General features: G+C 43.2%; 1 protein-coding gene across 2 annotated transcripts in view; it reads right to left on the reverse strand.

The window, feature by feature from the left end:
* The window catches only part of LOC138265964 (glutamine--fructose-6-phosphate aminotransferase [isomerizing] 1), a 220,860-nt gene extending 200,363 nt beyond the window's left edge, over positions 1-20,497 (reverse strand). For both annotated transcript variants that reach the window (XM_069214187.1, XM_069214186.1), the window contains exons 1-2: positions 20,322-20,497; positions 5,419-5,526 (exon numbers count right to left, since the gene is read on the reverse strand). In XM_069214187.1, coding sequence (XP_069070288.1) covers positions 5,419-5,526; positions 20,322-20,328 — 115 coding nt within the window. In that variant the 5' untranslated portion in view covers positions 20,329-20,497. The remainder of the gene's footprint in view (positions 1-5,418; positions 5,527-20,321) is intronic.
* Positions 20,498-22,356: the final 1,859 nt, after the last annotated feature.

Raw genomic sequence — 22,356 nt, forward strand, 5'->3', positions numbered from 1 at the left:
CTCGGTGAACCGTTGTAACCAATTGGCGAGATTTTTCCAACAGAAAATTAGCGACATCTATTTGAACTTGTCCAGGAGTGAGGTCAAGGCGGAAGCCCAGGTTAAACATCATTTTAATAATACACCCGCCCTATCCAATTTTTATTTTATTTTGCAGGCCCAGGCTGCCTCTCTTCTTGCATCTTTGAAGTCAGGCTCCCCATTGGCTCCGGCCCCTCCCTCTGTGCTGGCCCTTGGGTCTTCTGTCATCGTTCCGGTTTTGACAGAACTTCTGAATTCCTCGCTGTCCAAGGGCCTTATCCCTACTCTGTGGAAACATGTGAAAGTTAAGTCTTTTCTAAAGAAATCTAATCTGGACCCCCTCAGAGCTTAAAAACTATAGGCCTATTTCTCTGCTCCCTGGCATATCTAAGATGCTTGATTAATGTGTAAATTTACAGCTATCCAGGTTTCTGGAAGACAATAACATCCTTCATTCCACCCTTCCATAGTACCGAATCAGCACTTGTAGCGGTCATGGAAGAGGCAAGAAAACGGATGGATCAAGGACACACAACAGCAGTGATACTCCTTGATTTGAGTGCCGCTTTTGACACGATAGACCATCGTGTTCTGGGCCATAGGATGTATAACTCTGGTATCAAGGGCTTAGCACTTAGTTGGCTTTTTCTTTCCTTGAAGATAGAACTTTCCAGGTCCTTGACCGCTCCCACTTCTCAGAAAAGCTCCACTGGAGTTGTGGGGTTCCACAGGGCTCTCCGCTTAGCCCAACATTGTTCAACATATAGATGGCCCCCTTAGCAGAGTTGGTGGAATCCTTTGGACTTTCGCTTGTCTCATATGCAGACAATACATAGTTGGTGGTTTCATTTTCCACAAACACAGGATCGGAAGGAAACTCTTTAGCCTCATGCAACAGGCAGTTTCCGGTATGCGCCAACTTAATGGGTACAAAACTGAGCTAATGATCCTGGGCCAACATCCTGGCCCCTGTACGAACTTTCCCCCTCCTAGTGTTATTGAGGAATTGCCTCCCCCCAAGAAATACATTAAAAGTCTAGGAATCTGTTTGGACCCCCTCCTTACATTGGAACATCACGCGAAAAAAGTCTCTGCTACCTGTTACGGACTTCTGAGATTATTAAGGAAGGTATCGGGAATACTTACTCCGCTTGCTAAAAGGCTTATTGTTCAAGCGATTATTTTGTCTCATTAAGGATTATGGCAACAGCTATTCCTTGGTTCACCCAAATATGTAACAAGGAGACTGCAGGTAGTCCAGAATGCTGCAGCACGCCTTCTATTAGACATTCCAAGGCATGCCACAGCGAAACCAGCCCTTGCATTGCTCCACTGGCTTCCAGTGGAAGAACGTATTAAATTTAAATCTTTGTGTGTGAGCCACAGATCATTACACAATAGGGGCCCCCCTTTCCTAAAGACTTTAGCAACATTTTATAAGCCCACCAGAGACCTGAGGCCCCCAACTGCCGCTCTTGCAACAATTCCTAAATTTAAAAAAACTAGATGGGTTGGCTCTACAATGACATACCTGGGCTCTATACTGTGGAATTCCCTCCCTCCTAGGATTAGACTAATCAGACATGAATTTGATTTTCGTAAAGCTCTTAAGACTTGGTTGTTCTAAGATCAGCTGCCTTTCCGCTTTGTCTATGGTTACTGGTCCAGCGCTGGGAGTCCTCGTAGTAGCCACGCACTATACAAATACAGTTAACATAACATAACGGGTGGGGCTTATAATGAAGCCCCATGATTCCTGATCTAAGGCACTAGCTCAGTACGGTCTTGTTTTACTACTCTTAGTATCAGCAGGGTTGTTTTATCAACAGAGGACTACAGTTGAAACATGCCTCAGACCCCATCCGTCCAGTGACACAGACACGCAAAAGGTCATGCACCTGTTGACATTCTGTTGTAGTATTTTTTTGGATAGATATATAGCATATAACAAAATCAAAAATGGTATTCTTTTAAGAGGCATGAAAGATAAAATAAACTAATCCGGCCCTTGTATGTGAAAAATAACTTACCCAGTCCATTAAATAAATAGGCATTGAAATCTTTAAAAACAAAATGTCTTCCTTGACCAAAAAACGTCTCCCCGACACAAAATGTCGGCAAATAAATTAGACCCATGACCTGACGCTGGCATCCTGTTAGACACTGTTGGATCTAACAATGGATCATGTAGATCCAAAATAAAGACATCTTGAATTAAAATATCAAGAATGAAAAGTAATAAATCCCAGCACAATAAAAAAAACAATACAAACAGGAACTTGTAGTCAATATGTTACATATCTCCTGCACAAAACGGTCTCCTTAGTGTGGGCAAATTTCAGAATGCAAAAAGTAAAGGTCTTAAATTTCTATTTAAAAATTAGGATACTCGGACGTGAACGAATATTGAAAGAACAGGATTTTAATAATTTGCATTCCACTTCCCTCAGGGACCAACATGCAAACTCAGTATAGGTCATACCCAGATAGGCAATTTGGGGTATTGGTGTTCCAGTATGGTCTTTGGCAATTATTACATAGAATTTTAAGAATCTTTAATTTACCTGCAAAATATGCTGTTGTAAGTATAGATAGTGTTAGGCCCTGCAGTGCAAGCATTTTTCCTATATTATTCATTGCACAGTACAAGAGATGTGGAGAGGAGACCCTCTATGCAATAAAGCATTTAGGATAGTGGTTAGAGGAATTGCTTCCAGACCACCCAGTGAAATGGCATATATGTATATATAAGGTTCACTGAATATAGAAACAAGCACAGGCAAATCCAATAGGTCTCATCTTTCAATACCTTTTGAAGATGCTGTACAGAGTTGGGGAAAAGCAAAATGATTTTTCCTGATGCTGTGCAGCATTTGCTTAAGAAAAGAAAAAAAAAAAAAAAAGAGAAGAAGAGTACACAACCACAAGCATGCATATATCATTATGCATGAGTCAGGTGGTGCATGCGTAATAATATATGCGTGCACCAGCAAAATTAGATGCATTTACTTTGCTCTTTTTTTATTTATTTACCAGCCCAAGACAGCAGATGACAAAGATTGCTGTAAGTGTAAAGGTAAGACATTCTAAAAAAAAAAAAAAAAAGTGGGGTGTGCAACAGAGGAGCATGAGGGGAGGAGTAAGGGAAAAGCAACACAAGAGGGGGAAGAAGAACAAAGAGTGCAGGGTGCAGGGGAAGATGCAAGACAGAGGAAAGCACATGGGAGAGAGTGAAACAGGGACGGGTGGGGGCCAAATAAGAAAGTAAGCCAGAAAGCACATGTACTCTCATGGAGTGCTTAACCAAAAAGAAAAAGTTCACTAAAGTAAGCAGCAAAACAATACAATTAATCCAGTCAAATGGGAGATTAATGGGCTGTGTTCTGGGGAGGGACAACCACAAGATGGACAGGATAGACCACAGAATCTAAGCAAATGAGTGACAATAAAGCCAATCAAAATTAAGAAGTGGGCAAGCTGTACGCCTTTAAAAGTTCTTGGTAAGCTCACAAAAAAAAAAAAAAAAGGCCTTTTTTCTTTTTTTTTGCCAGCAGACAGCTTGGGCTTTCTGGCAAGCAGACCTAAAAGCTGCTTGCGTCTTAGAAAAATAACATAATTTGTACATTGCAACAACTGTTAACAAGGAATGGGACAGAGTGCATAGAAATATAACAGATGATGAAGTGTGAGAGACAGGCATACATTTCTGAGTTATGCAGGTAGGTCTGATAAAATCACCAGGTCAGTTTATTGTGTTGGTAGTTTAGGTTTTATGCTGGCTGAAGGACGAGGTTGTCTACTTTCTAATCCTATAGATCTCGGACAGATCAGTGGTGTATATAAAATATGGGGTGTGGAGGAAGGTTGACAGATCTCGCAAGATAGACTGCGATACATGCCTCCTTTCTATGACTGCCATAATTAGATGTCAAGTGAGGAGACTTGCTAAGATGCAGGGATCATCATTCGAGTCATTATAATTGTAGAATGCCAGGGTATGTGGCAATGTGGGACTGTCAGGACTGACTATGCTAAAGTTCTCTAGTCACCAGCAATTTGTGGCAGATCTTTTTGGTTGTTGCAGGTGTCTATGAATGGTATTGTGTAATTCTTTAAGGAGGCTGATACAGCATGCATGTGTGCCATCTAGTTACAAGTTAGGTCCCACATCCCTCTTCTCACATTACATGTTTCTCACGTTGACAAAGAATCAGGTAGCAATTTGGTAGATTATACCATATGGTGACAAGGATTATAGCAAATTTCTACTGGGAGGACCTTCATAGACGCAAGAGTTACTGTCCTTCATTGCGTAGTTAGAGCTAGGAGGTAGGGGAAGGCAGAGTCTAAAAGTGTAGAGGGGCAACCAATGGTTAGAGTCTAATATGTCATTAGGCATGTTTTATTGAGAAACATTAAATGGGTATACCCATCTTCTGTAGTACTGTTGCAAAAGTTTTATTAAAAATGATAGAACCCAAGTAAAGGTGCAAGAGGACATCACACACTACTTTACTCCGCTTTACCTTATTCAGAATCAGACATTAAAATCCTAATGATGATGTATCACACAAGTGTATGTGTTTTAACATAATCTCTCCGAAAGAAAGAGTGATGTTGAAGGCATGATCATAGCCCATACATTCTTAGACAGAAACTGGGTGAATGCTCTTTCCATTGTGGAATTCAATTCACTGTTTTATATTTAAACAACTTGGATTCTAGGCTACAGACATACGATTGGGTTCTAAAGAAGCAAACATCATACACTATGCCAAGATTGGATAGACTTTTTGAAACGTGTTTCAATTTTGTTCCTGCAACTCACAACTGATGATCTTTATTTAACTGATATGTTTACGAAATCACCATGAAGGCCAGCCAGATTGAGAGGTGGTGTACCCATATAACAGAGTGCGTGAATATGGGGTGTTGACAGAGGAATCTTCCATTCTTTTGTAATGATTTGGACTGAACACAGTCAGATTTTGATTCTTTCTAAAAGCCTACATTAAAGTGCAGCCTAAGTGAATATAAAAGATTATTTAAATAGGCCATTTCCGTACCCACTTAGACTTGAGCACTCAAATGAAAAATCAAAAAGGCAACATAAAACCATAATAAAAACGGTTCCCTACGTTGTTATATTAACCCCAATAAAACAGCACATTTTCCAGTTTCATTATTTTGTGTTTTTTTGTTTTGTTTGTTTTTAACTGTATGTTGTACTAATGGATAACAGGCCAAAAGTACTCAGTAGGTGCTATATAAATACAATTACAATATATACGACAAGCAAAACGGTCTCAGCTGAGAAATCATAATCTGCTCTAGCACAGCAGTGGACAATACCACTACGAATGCGGAGTAACCAGTACAAATATTTGCAATACTTACCAGCAGAGTCATAGCCTCGGTACTCAAGCCTTTGGAGGCCTTTAATTAGGGTTTCCAAAATCTCACGTCTTGTGCGGGGTACACAGTAATTGAGGTAAGCAAAGATGCCTAAAGAAAGAAAAGCAGAAAGTTACACTTCTCGATCCAAAATTAATAATGTCCGAAACCAAAGGCAACCCAACAAACCCCAAGATGGGTCAGGCAATCTCAAATATGCAAAGAAGCTTCTAAAATGTGATTTATATCTAGTCGTTTTAAATCAATAGGCAAAAATTAATATATTATGCGCCGTGATAAGCTACTTATACCAATAGATATGAATTTGTTGTAGTTGTTAATGTCATAGTTGCTTAAGATTCATAAAGAAGGAGGAGGCGAGAATATTACAGCTCAGTAAACACCTGGTCGAGTTTTAAAATGCTATAGGTTCAGAATTTTAAAAAACACATAAAACCCTCTATTGCCATCCGTGGACAAGTCTATGGTCACCCACGTAATGCAGACTTACAGTCAGATGCATTTCTTGTGGGTCAATATAGGCCTCTATGCCATTGCATGGATCTATAGTTTACAAAACGATCATCTTCTACACTAATTGAGTTTATATAGTCATTTGAGGGCTCCACTTTTACCAGCTATGCTCAGGTGTTTTTTGTTGTTGTTTTTTTTAACTAGGTGAATAGTACTTCACTTGCCACGACAAATCACCTCTTTTGAAGAGCAAGAGCATATTTTCTCTAGCTCGCTAGTGTCTCCATCCAGCTAACTGATCTGTATTGTCAGATAGGCCTCTCTTGAGGTCATACAGTGCTTGTTTCTACAGTACATGAGCAGCCCTACTCGCTTGCTCAACACTGGGCTGTGTTGGTTAGTAAGACAGACCTTGCTCGCTTCCAGTGTGTAAAGGTTCCCATGGTCAATGAATCGCTCGCTGGCATGGTTAGTGTGCCATATGAGGATAATGAAGCATAGTAAAAAAGCAACTAATTAAAAAGGTGTAGTTGAAATATTGTGCACTCCTTAACAATGAGCTGTTTCCGCATGAACATTGCTACTGTAATCCACCCATAAATGCATGTGAACCGATGAGTTTACTTTGTGAAATTCTGATCCCTAGGTGTGGCTCCACTACTTCAACGGCTCGGCTTCACCTGTACAGATTTCACAACCTTCTGGTATTCACACATGTTGAGATTCCGGGTTGTCTAATTATTAACTACAGGAGGCCCAAAATGCTAGAGGGTCATTAATGACAGACTGAGGCTGCAGCATCGGAGTTCACTGTTAACACGCTGTTCTGAGAGAATCAGGCAAGAAAAAAAAATCTATGGCATTCCTACGGCGAGTTATATACAAGTGCTTATTACGAGAGAACGAGTCAGACATTCAAACAAAGCTTGTTTTTTGAGGATGCAGAGACGTCAGCAGCACCAGAAAACTGAAACAGCTTTTTTCAGGTCAGTTCCTGCCTGTAGCTGATAGCTGCAGACAGAGGGAAATCCATGTGCTGAGCCTGAGGGGAAAAAAAACAAAAAACATTGGCAAAGCCAATAGATGTCGCGTATACAAGAACTACTGGCTGTGGCAGTGTGTTTTTGCCATGTTGTCCATCAGTGCAGCTGCTGCTCAGCATGGCTAAAAGTTAGTGGCGTGGAATGTCGTACAGTGGACCGAGGGAGTAGAGTAGAGAAGGGGGAGTACTGTGTTGTAGAGTTGTGTGGAGGAGAGTAGAGTTCCATGGTTCAGTAGCGAGTGTATTAAGGTAGTGGGGGTGATGGGGTGGATTGGAGTGGGGTGATTGGAGTGTGGTTGGTGGATTGAACTGGAGCGATAGGACTAGGATTGGGTGGATTAAAGTGGGGTGGGTGGAGTGGACTAAGGTGTGGTGAACTGAAGTGGGGTGGACAGAAGTGGACTAGAGTGGGGTGAACTGGAGTGGACTAGAGTGGAGTGAATTAGAGTGGGGTGGACTGGAGTGGACTAGAGTGGGGTGGATTGGAGTGAAGTGGCGTGTATGGATTGGAATGAGGTGGAGTGAACTAGGGTAGGGTCACTGGATTGGGGTAGAATGGAGTGGATTGGAGTGAGGTTTACTGAACTGGGTTAGGTGTATTGGACTGGGATCGAGTGGGGTGGATTGCACTGAGTGGGGTGGATTGGACAGGAGTGGAATGGAATGAAATTGAGTGGGGTGGACTGGAGTGGGATAGGTGGATTGGAGTGGGCGAGGGGTGGAATGGAGTGGACTGGATTTGAGTAGGGTGGGTTGGACTCGAGTGGGGTGGATTAGACTGGAGTAAGGAGGATTGGAGGGGGTGGACTGGATTGAGGGGGCTGAACTGGATTGAGGGGGTGGGTTGAATTAAGGTGGTCTAGACTGGCGTGGTTAGCACAGGAGCTGAGTGGATTAAGGTGAACTCTATTGGACTGGAGGGAGGTGGGTTATGGTAAAGTGTATTGCAGTGGTATGGATTGGAGTGGATTGAACTGGGGTGGGGTGGATTAGATTGGGGCAGAGTGGGATAGATTGGAGTAGAGTGGGTCGGATTGGATTAGAGAAGGGGTGGAGTAAAGTGAGGTGGGGTGGATTGGAGTGGGATGGAAAGGAGTGAGGCGGGTGGACTGGGTTTGACTGGATTGGGGTGGGGCAAATTGTTCTGGATTGGAGTGGGGCAGATTGTTTGGGTGGCTGTATTGGAGTGGGGTTGATTGTTTTGTATTGAAGTGGGGCAGAGTGCGGTGAATTTGATTGGAGTAAGGGGGACTGGACTGAGTGAGGTGGAATAGAATGAGTGGGGTGGGGTGGACTGGAGTGGAGTGGACTGGGTTCAAGTAGGGGGTATTGGACTGGGGTGGGTGGACTGGAGAGAGGAGGATTGGATTGTGTGGGCCGGTTTAGATTAAGGTGGTTTGGACAGGAGTGGGGTGGATTAAGGTGGACTGAATTAGACTGGAGTGAGGCGGGTTAAAGTGAATTGGATTGCAGTGGGATTGAGTGGGGTGGATTGGGGTGGACTGAATTGGGGTGGTGTGGACTACATTGGGGCAGAGTGGAGTGGACTGGAGTAGAGTGGAATGGAGCAGAGTGGGGTTGGGTAGGTTGAAGTACAGTGGGTAGGATTGCAATTGTGGTGGGGTGGAGTAAAGTGGTGTGGGGTGGATTAAAGTGAACTGGATTGGACAGGGTGGATTAAGGTGGATTGGATTGGGATAGCCTGTAGTGAGGCAGGTGGATTAGGTTAGATTGGATTGGAGTGGAGCAGACAGTTCTGGTTTTGAGTGGGGCAGATTGTTTTGAATTGGAGTGGGGCAAACAGTTTTGGATTAGAATGTGGCAGACTGGATTGGATTGGAGTGGAGCAGATTGAAGAAGGGTGGGTTGAGAGACCGAGTGTGGTGATTTGGGGTGGATTGGGGTGAGTGGAGTGGATTGGGGTGTCCTGCAAGATTATGTTAAAGCATAAATTACACATAAGAAAGAAGCAATGTTGCTTTGCAATATTTATATCAAGAAAAAATAGTCATCTTTTGAGAATAGCGCCCACAAGCAAACACAAAATAAAACATTAGGGCAACGTGAGAAAGGAAGACTTGGCAAATGAAAGAAAAGAGTTAACTACAGAAAATACAACTTTGAAATTTTGTCCTGCTGATCATGTTTTTGTCTTCTGTTTGCAGGGCGCTAGAAGTTAATAAGAGACTAAATAGTACATCAATCACGTGGGGAGCAGCCGACGGCCACTAATTAAGTCGAATCAATCAGTGCTTGGTCCCTGCTCCACGGATAGGAACTGAAATAAAGACATGCCTGGTGCGACCAACTGCGAGGCTGTAAAGAAGAGTACCACGCAATCCAACAAATTATAAGTAGCAGGCGTGCTCCAAGCCTTTTTCTAAATACAAAAGTGTCTCGCAGCCATGTGCTAACGCATGCTATTGCAGGCTCAAACCTAACAACCAGATGCCTACTGTTCCCAGCTCTGATCAAACAGGGAATCTTCTTATTCAATCCCATCATCTAAGCGGAACACAAACTGCACATTCAAATGATGGAAGCAGGTGGGTCTGCTTACAGCTCAGCTGCACCAACATTTCACCTGCCGCCTCGAACATATCTTTAGACGGTATTGTGTGTCAGGGTTCCAACGATGTATTGTAACTGCATTTGTATGGCACTGCATACCGGATTTCAAAAGCATCAAAGTGCATTAACGGACTGGTAGCATACTAAGCAGTTTTAAGTATTTGCAAATTCAGAAATTCTGTTCAAGCTTCAGTCTTATATGTGGGATGATAGCAATGCTTTATACCACGGCCTCCCAGACTCCACACTGGCCATCCTACCTACTGCAACATGCTTAATTAACGTCCCAAAGAAAGATGGCCACATCATCCCACCCTGGCAGAACTCCAGTAGCTCCCTTTACCTGCCCACACCATCTTCAAAACGAGCAGCATCATCACCAAAGTCATCACAACCGGCAGACTGCCTAACTGGCTGATAAGCTCTGCATCTCAAGTGCCTCTAAGGACACCCGCAACTAGGACACCATCAGACTGAAGATGAAGTTCAGAAAAGATGAAAGAAGGATACAGACATTCTCCAGGTATGGATCTACGATCTGGAACAGTGGCACTGTATCCATCAGGACTGGTCCAACCCTGAGTCCATTTCAGAAATACCTCAAGATGCAGCTCTTTAAAGATTACATTTTGATGCGTTACCAAGTCAGAAACCAGCTATCCCTCCTGTGACACGTTGGCTGTGTGTTTTAGCTGTGACTTTGTACAGTGTTATTATGCTGTCTTTCAGCAAGGTTTGTGCTATATGAGTATTGCATATACACAAACGTATTCTACTTTCTGTGAGGATATGCAGGAAATGTTTTGGTGTCATACAAGAGTGATTGATCGCAGTGACTTTCATATCATGTTTTGGAGGCAGTGTTTAGCAGAGTGATGGAGGAAGGATAAGTGAGAGATAAGACACAAGAAGCTTATATTACCTCGCTGACTCACCAGTGGGAGCAATAGCTGTTGAATGTCAGAAACCAGTCGGTCTTAGATAACTGACTTATGTACATGCAAACGACTGGTCTGCATAGTAATGCACTGGTGTACTAGCCTTTGTTTATGTCAGCTGCCACTGAAATCCCATACAAGTAGATGCTATGCTCAACAGACCTGAAGAAGGGTGGCTGGATACAAAATTCAAGAGCTAGGGTCTCACATCAAAGTAGTCCTATTGTCACCACCATCAGCATGGCGATGGAAAAAGAAGAGGCAAGAAAAAAACCTTTGGATGAATGTGGCCTTCTAAGATACTCAGGCCTACTGATATAACTTCGCAAATTATGAAGTTAAAAAATGATATGATGGTTCCTAAGGAGATAACCGAGTTATTAATAAGAGCTCATGAAGACATACAATGGATTCGGGAGAAACAAAGCAGGAAGATATACTGAAAAAGTTATTTGTAGTTCCAGAAGAAGGATCAGCACCCACTACAGATGCACAAGCAAAATAGAGAACTAGGAGGAAAATGCTCTTTCAGAGTCCGGATGGTGAATACGTGCAATGACTGGCCACACTTCTATAAAAGAGGAGGAAACAGATAGTGCATGGGCATCGTGCAGCCGGAGTCTTAAGCTATTAACACGTGCCTAACCAAAATATGGGCAAAGTGGCACTTTGATAGTCGGTGCAGTATTACCATTTACTTACGCTGTAGGACTAAGAACACAACATATGAAACAACCAAGTGTACATATGCAAAATACACTAGGAAAGCAGAGAAGAAACATTTCCCAAGAACATTTACAGACCGTGCAGACCTTTTGTCTTTGGCTCTTAACAGCAATATTTAACGCATATGCAATGGATACACAAATATTCAGAGTAACAACAGTTGTTTCCAGCTTAACGAAAGCTTAGCCTATCCCAATCTATAAGCACTAGGATCGTTTGTTTGCACCTAGAGGCCACTCCGAAAGATCACTGGCAGGAATGTCACTGTGAGCGGCCCAACAGTGGTTGACGTGCTGATGGGATCGGCAGTACCGATCAACGGACAAAGTTCTTCACAAAACGTGCTCGGATTAGAGCTGTTCTGACCCGCCTCCCTCCACCCCCATTAAGGGAGAGGCCACTCGTTAATCACATGTCTTTCTACGGTTTTAACTGTCAAAGCCTTAATTCTCGGTTTGGCTATGCTTAATGGAGGTCGGCAAATTATTTCCTCCACCGAGTGAACACGCACACATGAAGATGGGCTGAATGGAACATTTCTGAACATCACTGAACATGCTGAGCTTGTGGCATCTGCCGTGGTCCTTCCCTAGTCGTGCTTAGTTACCTGAATGTTTTGTTTTTGGGCAGGAATGCCAACATCCCTTTCTAATGTTCCAGGAGTGATTTATTTTACAATATTCCCTTTACTTTTCTGAAAGTATAGTTTCCCTTCCACGCCTTCACTTCGAATACTGTTTGTTTACAGGTCTTATATTATTAACAGAAATAGCCACTATTTTTCCGACGCCCAACAGTCCAGAATTGTTGAAGGATGCCACAAAAGGAAACTAGTTACAACCAGTCACAAAGAACAAAACTATTCATAAAAACGCAGGTTCCTACATACAGAATCTTCACGTACACAGAAGCATATATCTCTCTGTGTCTCCCAGAATCATGATGCATAAAGGTCTAAACAGCTCTGCATTAACGTCGGATAAGACTGCGGCCCGCCCTCATTTTATCTTTCTATTCCCTCTTCTGTTAAGGTTTCTATAAATACCGGAGGTTCACTAGTTGAACAACCCGTCTGGAAGCTTCAATGGCTCTGTTTTACAGAGTCCTAAAATAGCTTTTTTCCACCCATCTCAGCAAGCACAGGACACAGGGGCCAGTAGTGTGAGAAGCTCAAGGCACACAGAAAGACAGTGGGATGTTGTCAAGGCACAAGGACGGGTGAAATGAAGACATCAAGCTACAGAGACACACTTGGGGTGTATGAGCAGCAGGCACTACAATTAGGACTTAAATCCAATGCCCTCAAATCTGTTAGTCTTTGCAAAGGTGATCCCACTCGCTATGCACTACTGCAAACACGTCACACTGCAAAGTACTGTATGGGAGCCATTTTCTCTTATGAGCACAGCGACTCCTCTAGATAGCTAGAGCCCTACAGTGGTCAATACAAGCACTTTCTACGCTGTTATGGTCTGATACAAGCACCGTCAATTCTGCATTCAATACCCATCTCCTTATTATAAGCAAAATAGATCATGTTTCGTTTTTTTCCTTCGAGACACCACCAAACCAATATGTTCAATAAGTTAAGTTAGTTTACTATATATCTCATTTGCCTTTCTCATATCAAAAATTGTCCTCTTACATTTTTTCTATAGTGTTCCACCATGTTGGCTGCCCTGCCCACCCAAGTGAATTACCGAAATCTGGAATATCACTTCACTAACTCTCAAGGTCTGGCAACATGTTCAGTTCTTAAATCAATGCAATTATTCTCACACCAACTTACTGCCAACAAATCCTTCTACCTTTCACAGTCAGCCGAACCCGGGGCTTCCTGAGATTAGTTCAGGGAAGGCAAAGGATTGGGGTAAGGGGGCCTTGCAAAGAAGCTTCAGACAGAGGTGAATTTGAAATGGTGCACATCACTATTATTCCCATATGCCACTTACAACTCTGACTAAATTTGCTTTAATATGGATTTGAATAGTTGTTTATCCAGTATAAATAGATGATGTGGTGTTAATTATTGGAACAGAGATTATGCGGGAGCACATATCTTTGCACTTCAAAAAAAAGCAAACCTTTGCCAAGCTGGATTCTGTCATTTGCAGAAGAGTTGCATTTCTTCCTTAATGGCCCTATTGATTATGGGACAAGCATATTCCAAGACCTACTTCCAAAATGGTGTGCTGCCAGGCACACCTGTCCAGAGAAAAGTTGCAGTAAATACCAAAGTCTAGGAATTCATTAAAAGACATGCTTTGTGCCAGAGCTCGTACACGTCAGGCTCAACCCACTCTAGATTCTTGACATAAAACCCCATTGATTCGAACCAAGAATTCAACACAGAACCACAATGCCCCCTTTCTCATCCGGGTGCCAGGTTGTAAAAGTTAAATGTAAGTTCGCATTGGCTACGTGCATATTTTCAGCAAAAAATGGAGGCTGAAATTCCACTACCTACCGTTCAAACATTCGCAAGAAAAAAGAAAAAAAAATAGTCTAACTGTAACCGCATCAGCGAAATTCAGTCTCACTCAGTATAAACTCCGAAAGATATTTAAACACACTGCTTTAGTAAGTGCACAATGCCCCAAATCATCAAACAGAATAATGTAGGAGCATGCGAGCATCTTGCATTAAAGGTTAGAGGATACTATGCTCACTTTTTAATTGCTTACAATGATGGTAAATATTAAAACAATGCGCTTTTTTGGCAATCATCTTCAGTACCACAGATCTGTAAAATGGCCTGTGGAAATGCTTCAAAGCCGGGAGTAGAAGAAAGTGATTTAAATTGTTTACAATAAGTAAGAAAACAATGTTGCTAACATGTAGGCCAAAATAGTAACTATGAAGCTGTACGCCTACAGGTAGGGGGAGAATTACGCTATTACAGTTAAGCAGTCACCCACTGCGCACAGTAAGATGTCTGTATTGGTGTCCAGCCTTCCCTCGCCCCCAGCTTCATAAATTTTAAGGAAAGAATTGTTGCACAAGGTTGACTCCATGCCCCACGACACACTGGAGGGAAGTCTGTGTGATAATCACACAATTGAAACGGATGGGCAGTTTTAGGGAAAAAAATAACACTATGGGCCTGATTACAACTTTGGAGGAGGTGTTAATACGTCCCAAATGTGACGGATATACCACCAGCCGTATTACGAGTTCCATAGGATATAATGGACTCGTAATACGGCTGGTGGTATATCCGTCACTTTTGGGACGGATTAACACCTTCCTCCAAAATTGTAATCAGGCCCTATATGTTACTTATTTGGCTGCTCCACTAACAATGTGACAAACGTTATAGTGTATTAAGAGAAGGGAGTTTGGGGAACAATGGACCCACTGCTCCTGATAATTTTTCACATGCCTCAAGAACACAACCACGTATTAAATTATTATAAATGCCCTGACCACACGGATTCTTGCAATAGCTTCCTCAACCAGTGTATGTAGGCCTAAAAGTCACAAAATCCATGTTGCAGCCTTTTACAACATATAATCTGAGCAAATAAGAAGTGAGCACACCCACCTGACGCTTGCCTGGGGCCATAGCAGATTATTTTAAATACTTCCTCTTCCTGAATTACTTCACAACGTATCAGGTGTTCCACGTAAGAAGGTACTGCCTAACCAGCTCACAATGGCACCGATCATGAACGGGCCAGAGTTTTAAAACTCTGGTACACATCCCTATTTGCTCAGGGGTAAAAATTAAAGTTGTGTGGCGTTTACTGCGCCGGAGCTAACCCCAGGAGTTGGACTTTCTTGGTGCGGTAAAGAGACCAGTACCTCCAGGGTACATATAATCAGGGTCTATGTATCAAATTCTGTAGGTCTTAACACTACCATCCACGTTCAGTTAATGTACTTTGTTCGTTCTCATCCAGCAACCAAGCTAGAAGGAAATAAATATGAATTTTCCAAGGACACAAACTTGGCACACATAGTAAATCTCAGCGACCCGGTCTTCATAATCACCAGCAGGGACACAAATTAACAAATATGACTTAGTAAGCCAAATTCCGTAAAAATGCCACAGTCAGATCTTACAACTATTTCTAATCAGTTCTGATCACTTTTGTCAAATTCTGGAATTTATAAACTAAATAACACTGGACTCGTCCGGCAAAATTCTACAGGATCAATCAAAAATGTTTGACGATTTGTTTTTATTTTCTAAAAATATCTGTCACAGGTTTGAAAGTTCTGTCTAATTTACCTTATATTACTGCTTGCTGTAAAAAAGTTGCACATGGGTAAAAATACCATAACATGTGAGAACTATTAAAAAAAACAATTTCTATGACCGCTACATTTCTTTTTCTATAACTCTGGTTGAAAAGTTATACACTTCAAAATTCCAGCCTATCCGTGTTCACAAAAGCCAAATTTGTAGACTGCCAACATTCTTAAATTGGCTTAATTGCTTTTCTTCCTCCCAAGTATCATGTTACAATATGGCACCACATTAAACTATATGACAGCACTGCTTAGATTTTCCTACACTGACTTAGATAGTAGCAATGTTTATATACTACTGAACATCATTAATATGAAATAATAACTGCAACGGGTCTGGCATCACCCTGAGCATTAATGAAACAATGCTATGTGGATTACAAGTGAAGGACTTAACATCTGTGTGGTTCTGAAATTAACTGGCCAATATAATGTGTGCAGTCTGTGTGTCTTCCTCAAAGGAATGAGAAACTCCAAACATTTTCAGCAGCTTCTCCATCTATTGCTATGAGCAAAGGTACTCATGTAGTCCACAACATACCTCCTTAGACATGTAGAGATTGTGAACCAGCCGTGCAATAATCAAGGCTTGTTACTGAGTACCATCTTGAACAGAGAGCTTCTGCTAAGCAGGACATACGTTTGCAAGGTACTAGAATAAGAGATTCCAACAATCAGTAATAACAACACCCTAAACTATTCAGTGCTACTGAAGTGCTGTGAAAGGGACAGGACCCTTAGTGAGGCAAGATCATTTTAGGTGCTAGATCGATATTTTTTCTCCAACTGCTTTAAGAGAAGCTGTGGAGTGCCACAGGGCTCTTCACTTAGCCCTACTGATGTAACATCTATATGTCTCCATTAGCAAAGATAGTGGAGCCTTATGGCCTTTCTTTAGTGTCATATGCTGACGACACCCAGCTGGTTGTCTCATTTACAACTAAGCAGAATTCTTCTATGTCGTCACTTTCCCCTTGTCTACAGGCAGTGTCAGAATGGATGTCTGAATGTTAACTTAAGCTAAATGGAGATAAGACAGAGGTTATGATATTAGGCCATTGTTCTCGGCCAGATCTTATTTCCCCCTCCCAAGGGACATATCAAGAGCCTAGGTGTTTGGCTTGATCCATAGTAGACCATGGATCCTCAGGCTAAGAAAATGTCCTCCACTTGCTTTGGTACATTCAGACTCCTAAGAAAGGTGTTTAAAATACTTCCCCCCCATTGCGAAGAGACTTTTTATTTCCCAGCTAGATTATGGTAATGCTTTGTACCTTGGTGCTCGGAAATATGTGAAAAAGAAGCTACAAGTGGTATCGAACACCACTGCCCACCTTCTCTTTGATATACCCAGGTATGAATCAGCCAAATCGGCTCTCTTCCCTGTACTGGCTCCCAGTGGAACAACTAATAACGTTTAAAACATTGTGTTGTATCCACGGAGCACTACACAACAAAGGCCCCCCGTTGTTGCAGTCTGTTGCCTCTTTCCACAAGCCCTCTAGACATCTCAGGTCCCATTTGGCGGCTTTAGCCTCAACTTCCCTAATAAATAAATCTAAATGGGGCGGAAGGTCTATAGCTTATCTTGGTGCCAATTTGTGGAACTCTCTGCCCTTTGGTCTACAACAAACCAACCATGAACTCTCCTTTTGTCACTCATTCAAAACCTGGTTGTTTTAATCTTCTCCCTCTGTCTGTGTCTTGAAGACTTCCGCTTAGCGCTGGGAGGCCTTTGGGTAGCCATGCACTTTAAAAGTACTCATACCATAACATAACATAGTGTGACCTGCCTCCACCTGGACGGAACTTAATGTGCTATAATATCTTATATCTCAGTAGTACCTGGATGAACTGACACCTTTTCAGGGACACCCTGAACCACATTCCTTGAGAAGGACCTTGCAGTTTATATGTGTAGTTTTTAGATGTAACTGCAAAGTAACTTCTGTAATGCTAAATATCACTCCTGTAATGCTAAATAATCCAGTTTCATTTCGAACAAGAGGCACACCTACAAGATTTTTCCAATTAGAAAGAATTATTACTTACAGGGGAATGCAACTGCACTTTCCTTCAAAAATAGCAAAATCCTCCTTAACTCCTGGAATGGCTCCCCCCTCCATTCCAATTTACTTCCTATACTGTAATACCACTCCCTCATAAACTGCAACACACACTGCCAAACCTAAAAAAAACATTCTGTCACTGTTTTTTTCCACCAGTAAGGTCTTGCACTAAGGCATTAGCGGTGTCAAACATATGGCAAGCCAGTACTTCATTTGTCAGGAGCATCATTAGTTAGTGGGATAAAATACACCTCCAGCAATAAAATGCCCATGCTCTTGCTCAAACTGCTTCTGTCCTTTATTACCAGCCATTTTATAAAATCAGCCTGTGTACATGAACTGTACTCTATTTTACTAACATCAAGAGCTGACAACACACTTTAAAAAAAAATGGCTCCCTATTCAGAAGAGATGTCAATTTAAGATGCTGATCTACGCACACAAAGCCCTTAATAATCAAATACCAGCATACATCAATCACCGCCTTAACTTCCATCAACCCTCCAGACACGTGCGCTCCGGCTTCGCTCTCCTTTACACACACACCTCACAAATACCAAAGCAACAGTGGAGGCCCTCCATCACCTACCTCGTGGCAAAATCCTGAAACGACTTACCCCTTCAACCACAGACCTCATCCCCTCTTCTGGAATTCAGGAAATGACTCAAGACCTGGCTGTTCAACTGAACACCTAAGCAGCTATGCTCTCAGCGCCTGGATATCCTCACAGGTGATTAGCCACTCTCTCTAAATCCTGTTTGATTGACTGATTGAAAAAAGCCAGAGGTCAGAGGCATGACCAACATACACTTAAGGACTCCTTTTTTTTTCCCAACAAGTTGAAACCTGAACGGCAACCCTTTATCCTGCAGCGGCTGCTTCGCTATGGCAGAGGATTGTCACCCCTTCACCCTGCTGAGGGAAACATAAAAAATAGAATGATAAAACCATTTTATTTTTCTTCTGGAGCTAGAGTCAGCTGAGTCTAGGGCAGGCCACGATGACCGCAGGGAGCGGAGGTGGAGTGCGCACTGTAAGTCTGCATGTCGGTTTGGCCAGCTGTCTAAGGACGGCCAAACTGACATGCACACTTAGATCTTGCCACCTGATCTGTGCTGCACATTCGGGTGGAGAATAGGCACAGGCCCGGAGTGAGCCTTAAACCAGCCTGCTCAGGCCAATCACTGTGCTGCTCTCATGCTGGTAAACAGTATTACCAAGAGCAGCATCTTGTTTGACATCTGGAAGCCTGCGCAGTGTGCACCAGCCCGTGGGAAGTCAGGACCAGAGCAGAAGAACACTGAGACAGCAGCAACTGGTAAGCACTTCATTTTATTGTTGTTTACTTCCCACTACATCACCCAAACACTATTAATAGCAGCCGCCACTGCTTTTCTCACCAAAGCATGAGGGCACAAGAATTCCTATCTGTTAAATTAGGAAATTCAGATTATCAACTACACCCACAGTACGATTAGCATACTTGGAAACCTTTATACAAAAGCCACTAATTCAATCTCTGAAACACTAGCTCCTGTTTCTTCAAATCAAATCAAATCAAATCATTAACATTTATAAAGCGCGCTACTCACCCGTGCGGGTCTCAAGGCGCTAGGGGGGAAAGGGGGGGTTATCGCTGCTCGAACAGCCAAGTCTTTAGGAGTCTCCGGAAAGCGGAGTGGTCCTGGGTGGTCCTGAGGCTGGTGGGGAGGGAGTTCCAGGTCTTGGCCGCCAGGAAGGAGAAAGATCTCCCACCCGCCGTGGAGCGGCGGGTGCGAGGGACGGCAGCAAGTGCGAGGCCAGCGGAGCGGAGGGGGCGGGTGGGGACGTAGAAGCTGAGGCGTCTGTTGAGGTATTCCGGTCCCTTGTTGTGGAGGGCTTTGTGTGCGTGGGTGAGAAGACGGAAGGTGATCCTTTTGCTGACTGGGAGCCAATGCAGGTGTCTCAGGTGGGCGGAGATGTGGCTGTTGCGGGGTACGTCGAGGATGAGGCGGGCCGAGGCGTTTTGGATGCGTTGCAGGCGTTTCTTCGTATTTAGGCAAGATGGACCCCCACGTCGACACACGAGAAAGGTCACTTTGACTACATTTATTTAACTTTGACCATCTTAAAATTAAATAAATGTAGGTTTCCCTCATTCATATGTAGCAATTTTCTCTATCAGTAATTTAATTTGCACTTTCACAATAACTGCAACAAAATAAGTGCCCCTCCTGCTTACCCCCAGATTGTCCATCAAGATATATAATAGCGTAACTGTTCCCAGTGTGTAAATGTGTCTTTGCCTCACATAATACCAGACACCTTCCCTCGAGCTCCCTACTAGCCATCTCAGGGATCTCTCATCACCACAGGACACCTTTTGGAGAACGGAAACGCCCACCATTGCTCCACACCGAGACAACCCAGACCGCTCGTGGCACTGATTACACCCGCAACTTTCAGTGGTAAGCCTGGTATACGTCCGAAAGCTCAGTAAAGATCTGCAGTATTATTCGTGGCCAAGTACTCAATGAAACTCCACAACGCCCATCGCTTCGAACCGGGTACCAAAGCTCTACACGTCCACTGTGCACTCACCACCGCAGTCTGTGCCACTCTGTGATGTTACCAGGGCTCCTGCCACTCTCCGAGGCTCAAGTCACACATGTCCTGCCAGGTTAATCCAAGCTCCACATCCCCTATCAGGTTAATCTAAACTCCACCTCATCCTTCGAGCCTCTAAGGGAGGACCACCCAGGGCCAAGTCATTCCTTGCCATTAAAGAATTCGGCGGTTCAGGAGCACTTTGCCTAACCTTCGCTGTCACGAGTGATCTCTCTTTAACTTACCGCACATGGCTGCGTTTCCGTTGGACACGAAAGAGGCGGCTGGCTGAGGTGGCTTTCAAACACCGGGCAGTTCACTGGCTGACGTTGTCCCTTCGCTTCCTGCTCTTACCTTCTCCGGCAGCCTGAGCCCTCACGCTGAAAGCTACTTAGTATCCCCTGACACCCGTGGCGTCATCACGGCCCGCCCCTACTCCCAAACAACCGCGCCTCTCGCTGGTCACCAAGAGAGAGAGCGTCAAGGAGGAGGGAACGTTCCTGTGCCACCATTGGTCCGAGTCTCTTGTCATTTAAGGCTACGGACGGGAGAGGAAAGCGAAGGCTGGCATTGGGACGTGGCAGGATCTGCGCATCCTAGATGATGAGGGCTACGGAACGGCGTAGGGAGGTGTGCCACTTCTGCGCACGCGCGCCTTCTTATTGCTCTTAGGTGGCGACAGTTCCTCAACAAGCATTGGCACGGACCGTAGGGCTGGCTTTAATCCCTTTGCTGCCAGGCCTTTTCCCCCTGAGGTGCCAGGCCCTTTTTTGACTATTTGGGGCAGTTCGCGCTTAGGCCCTCATAATGTTGTCCACATAAACTACCCACGCCAAATTAGCGTCTTTTTTCCAACATCCTAGGGATTCTAGAGGTACCCAGAGTTTGTGGGTTCCCCTGGAGGAGACCAAAAAAGTAGCCAAAATACAGCGAAAATTTAGTTTAAAAAAAAAAATAGGAAAAAAGGGCTGCAGAAGAAGGCTTGTGGTTTTTTCCCCTGAAAAGGGCATCAACAAATGGTTTGTGGTGCTAAAATCACCATCTTTCCAGCTTTTAGGAACAGGCAGACTTGAATCAGAAAACCACATTTTTCAACACAATTTTGGCATTTTACTGGGACATACCCAATTTTTACAATTTTTTGTGCTTTTAGCCTCCTTCCAGTTAGTGACAGAAATGGGTGGTAAACCAATGCTGTTCCCGGAAAGCTAAACATCTCTAAAAAGTAGACAAACTTCTGAATTCAGCAAGGGGTAATTTGTGTAGATCCTACAAAGTTTTCCTACAGAAAATAAGAGCTGAAATAAAAAAATATTAAAATTGAGGCAAAAAAACCTGCGATTTTTCTCCACATTTTACTCTGTAACTTTTTCCTGCAATGTCAGATGTTTTAAAGCAATATACCGTTACGACTGCTGGACTCTTCTGGTTGCGGGAATATATAGGGCTTGTGGGTTCATCAAGAACCCTAGGTACCCAGAGCCAATAAATGAGCTGCACCTTGCAATGGGTTTTCATTCTATACCTGCTATACAGCAATTCATTTGCTGAAATATAAAGAGTGAAAATTAGTTATCAAGGAAACCTTTGTATTTTAAAAATGGGCACAAGATAAGGTATTGAGAAGCAGTGGTTATTTGCACATCTCTGAATTCCGGTGTCCCCATACTATCATGAGAATAACAGGGCATTTCTTAAATAGACGTCTTTTGTACACACTGTCTTACATTTGGAAGGAAAAAATGTAGAGAAAGACAAGGGACAATAACATTTGTTCTTGTATTCTGTGTTCCCCCAAGTTTCCAGATAAAAATTGTACCTCACTTGTGTGGGTAGGCCTAATGCCCGCGACAGGAAACACAACATGGTCACATCACATTTTTACATTGAAATCTGATGTGCTTTTGCAAAGTACCTAGCTATGGATTTTGGCCTCTAGCTCAGCCGGCACCTAGGGAAACCTACCAAACCTGTGCATTTTTTAAAACTGGACACCTAGGGGAATCCAGGATGGGGTGATGTGGGGCTCTCATCAGGTTCTGTTACCCAGAATCCTTTGCAAACTTCCAAATTTGCCAAAAAAACACTTTTCCTCACATTTCAGTGACAGAAAGTTCAGGAATCTGAGAGGAGCCACAAATTTCCTTCCACTCAGCATTCTCCCAAGTCTCCCGATAACACTGGTACCTCAATTGTGTGGGTATACCTAGTGCCCGTAACAGGTAATGCCCCAAAACACAACGTGGATACATCATATTTTCCTAAAGAAAACTGACCTGT

Source organism: Pleurodeles waltl, chromosome 11, assembly GCF_031143425.1.
Source record: "Pleurodeles waltl isolate 20211129_DDA chromosome 11, aPleWal1.hap1.20221129, whole genome shotgun sequence".
In the NCBI taxonomy this organism is placed as follows: Eukaryota; Metazoa; Chordata; class Amphibia; order Caudata; family Salamandridae; genus Pleurodeles; species Pleurodeles waltl.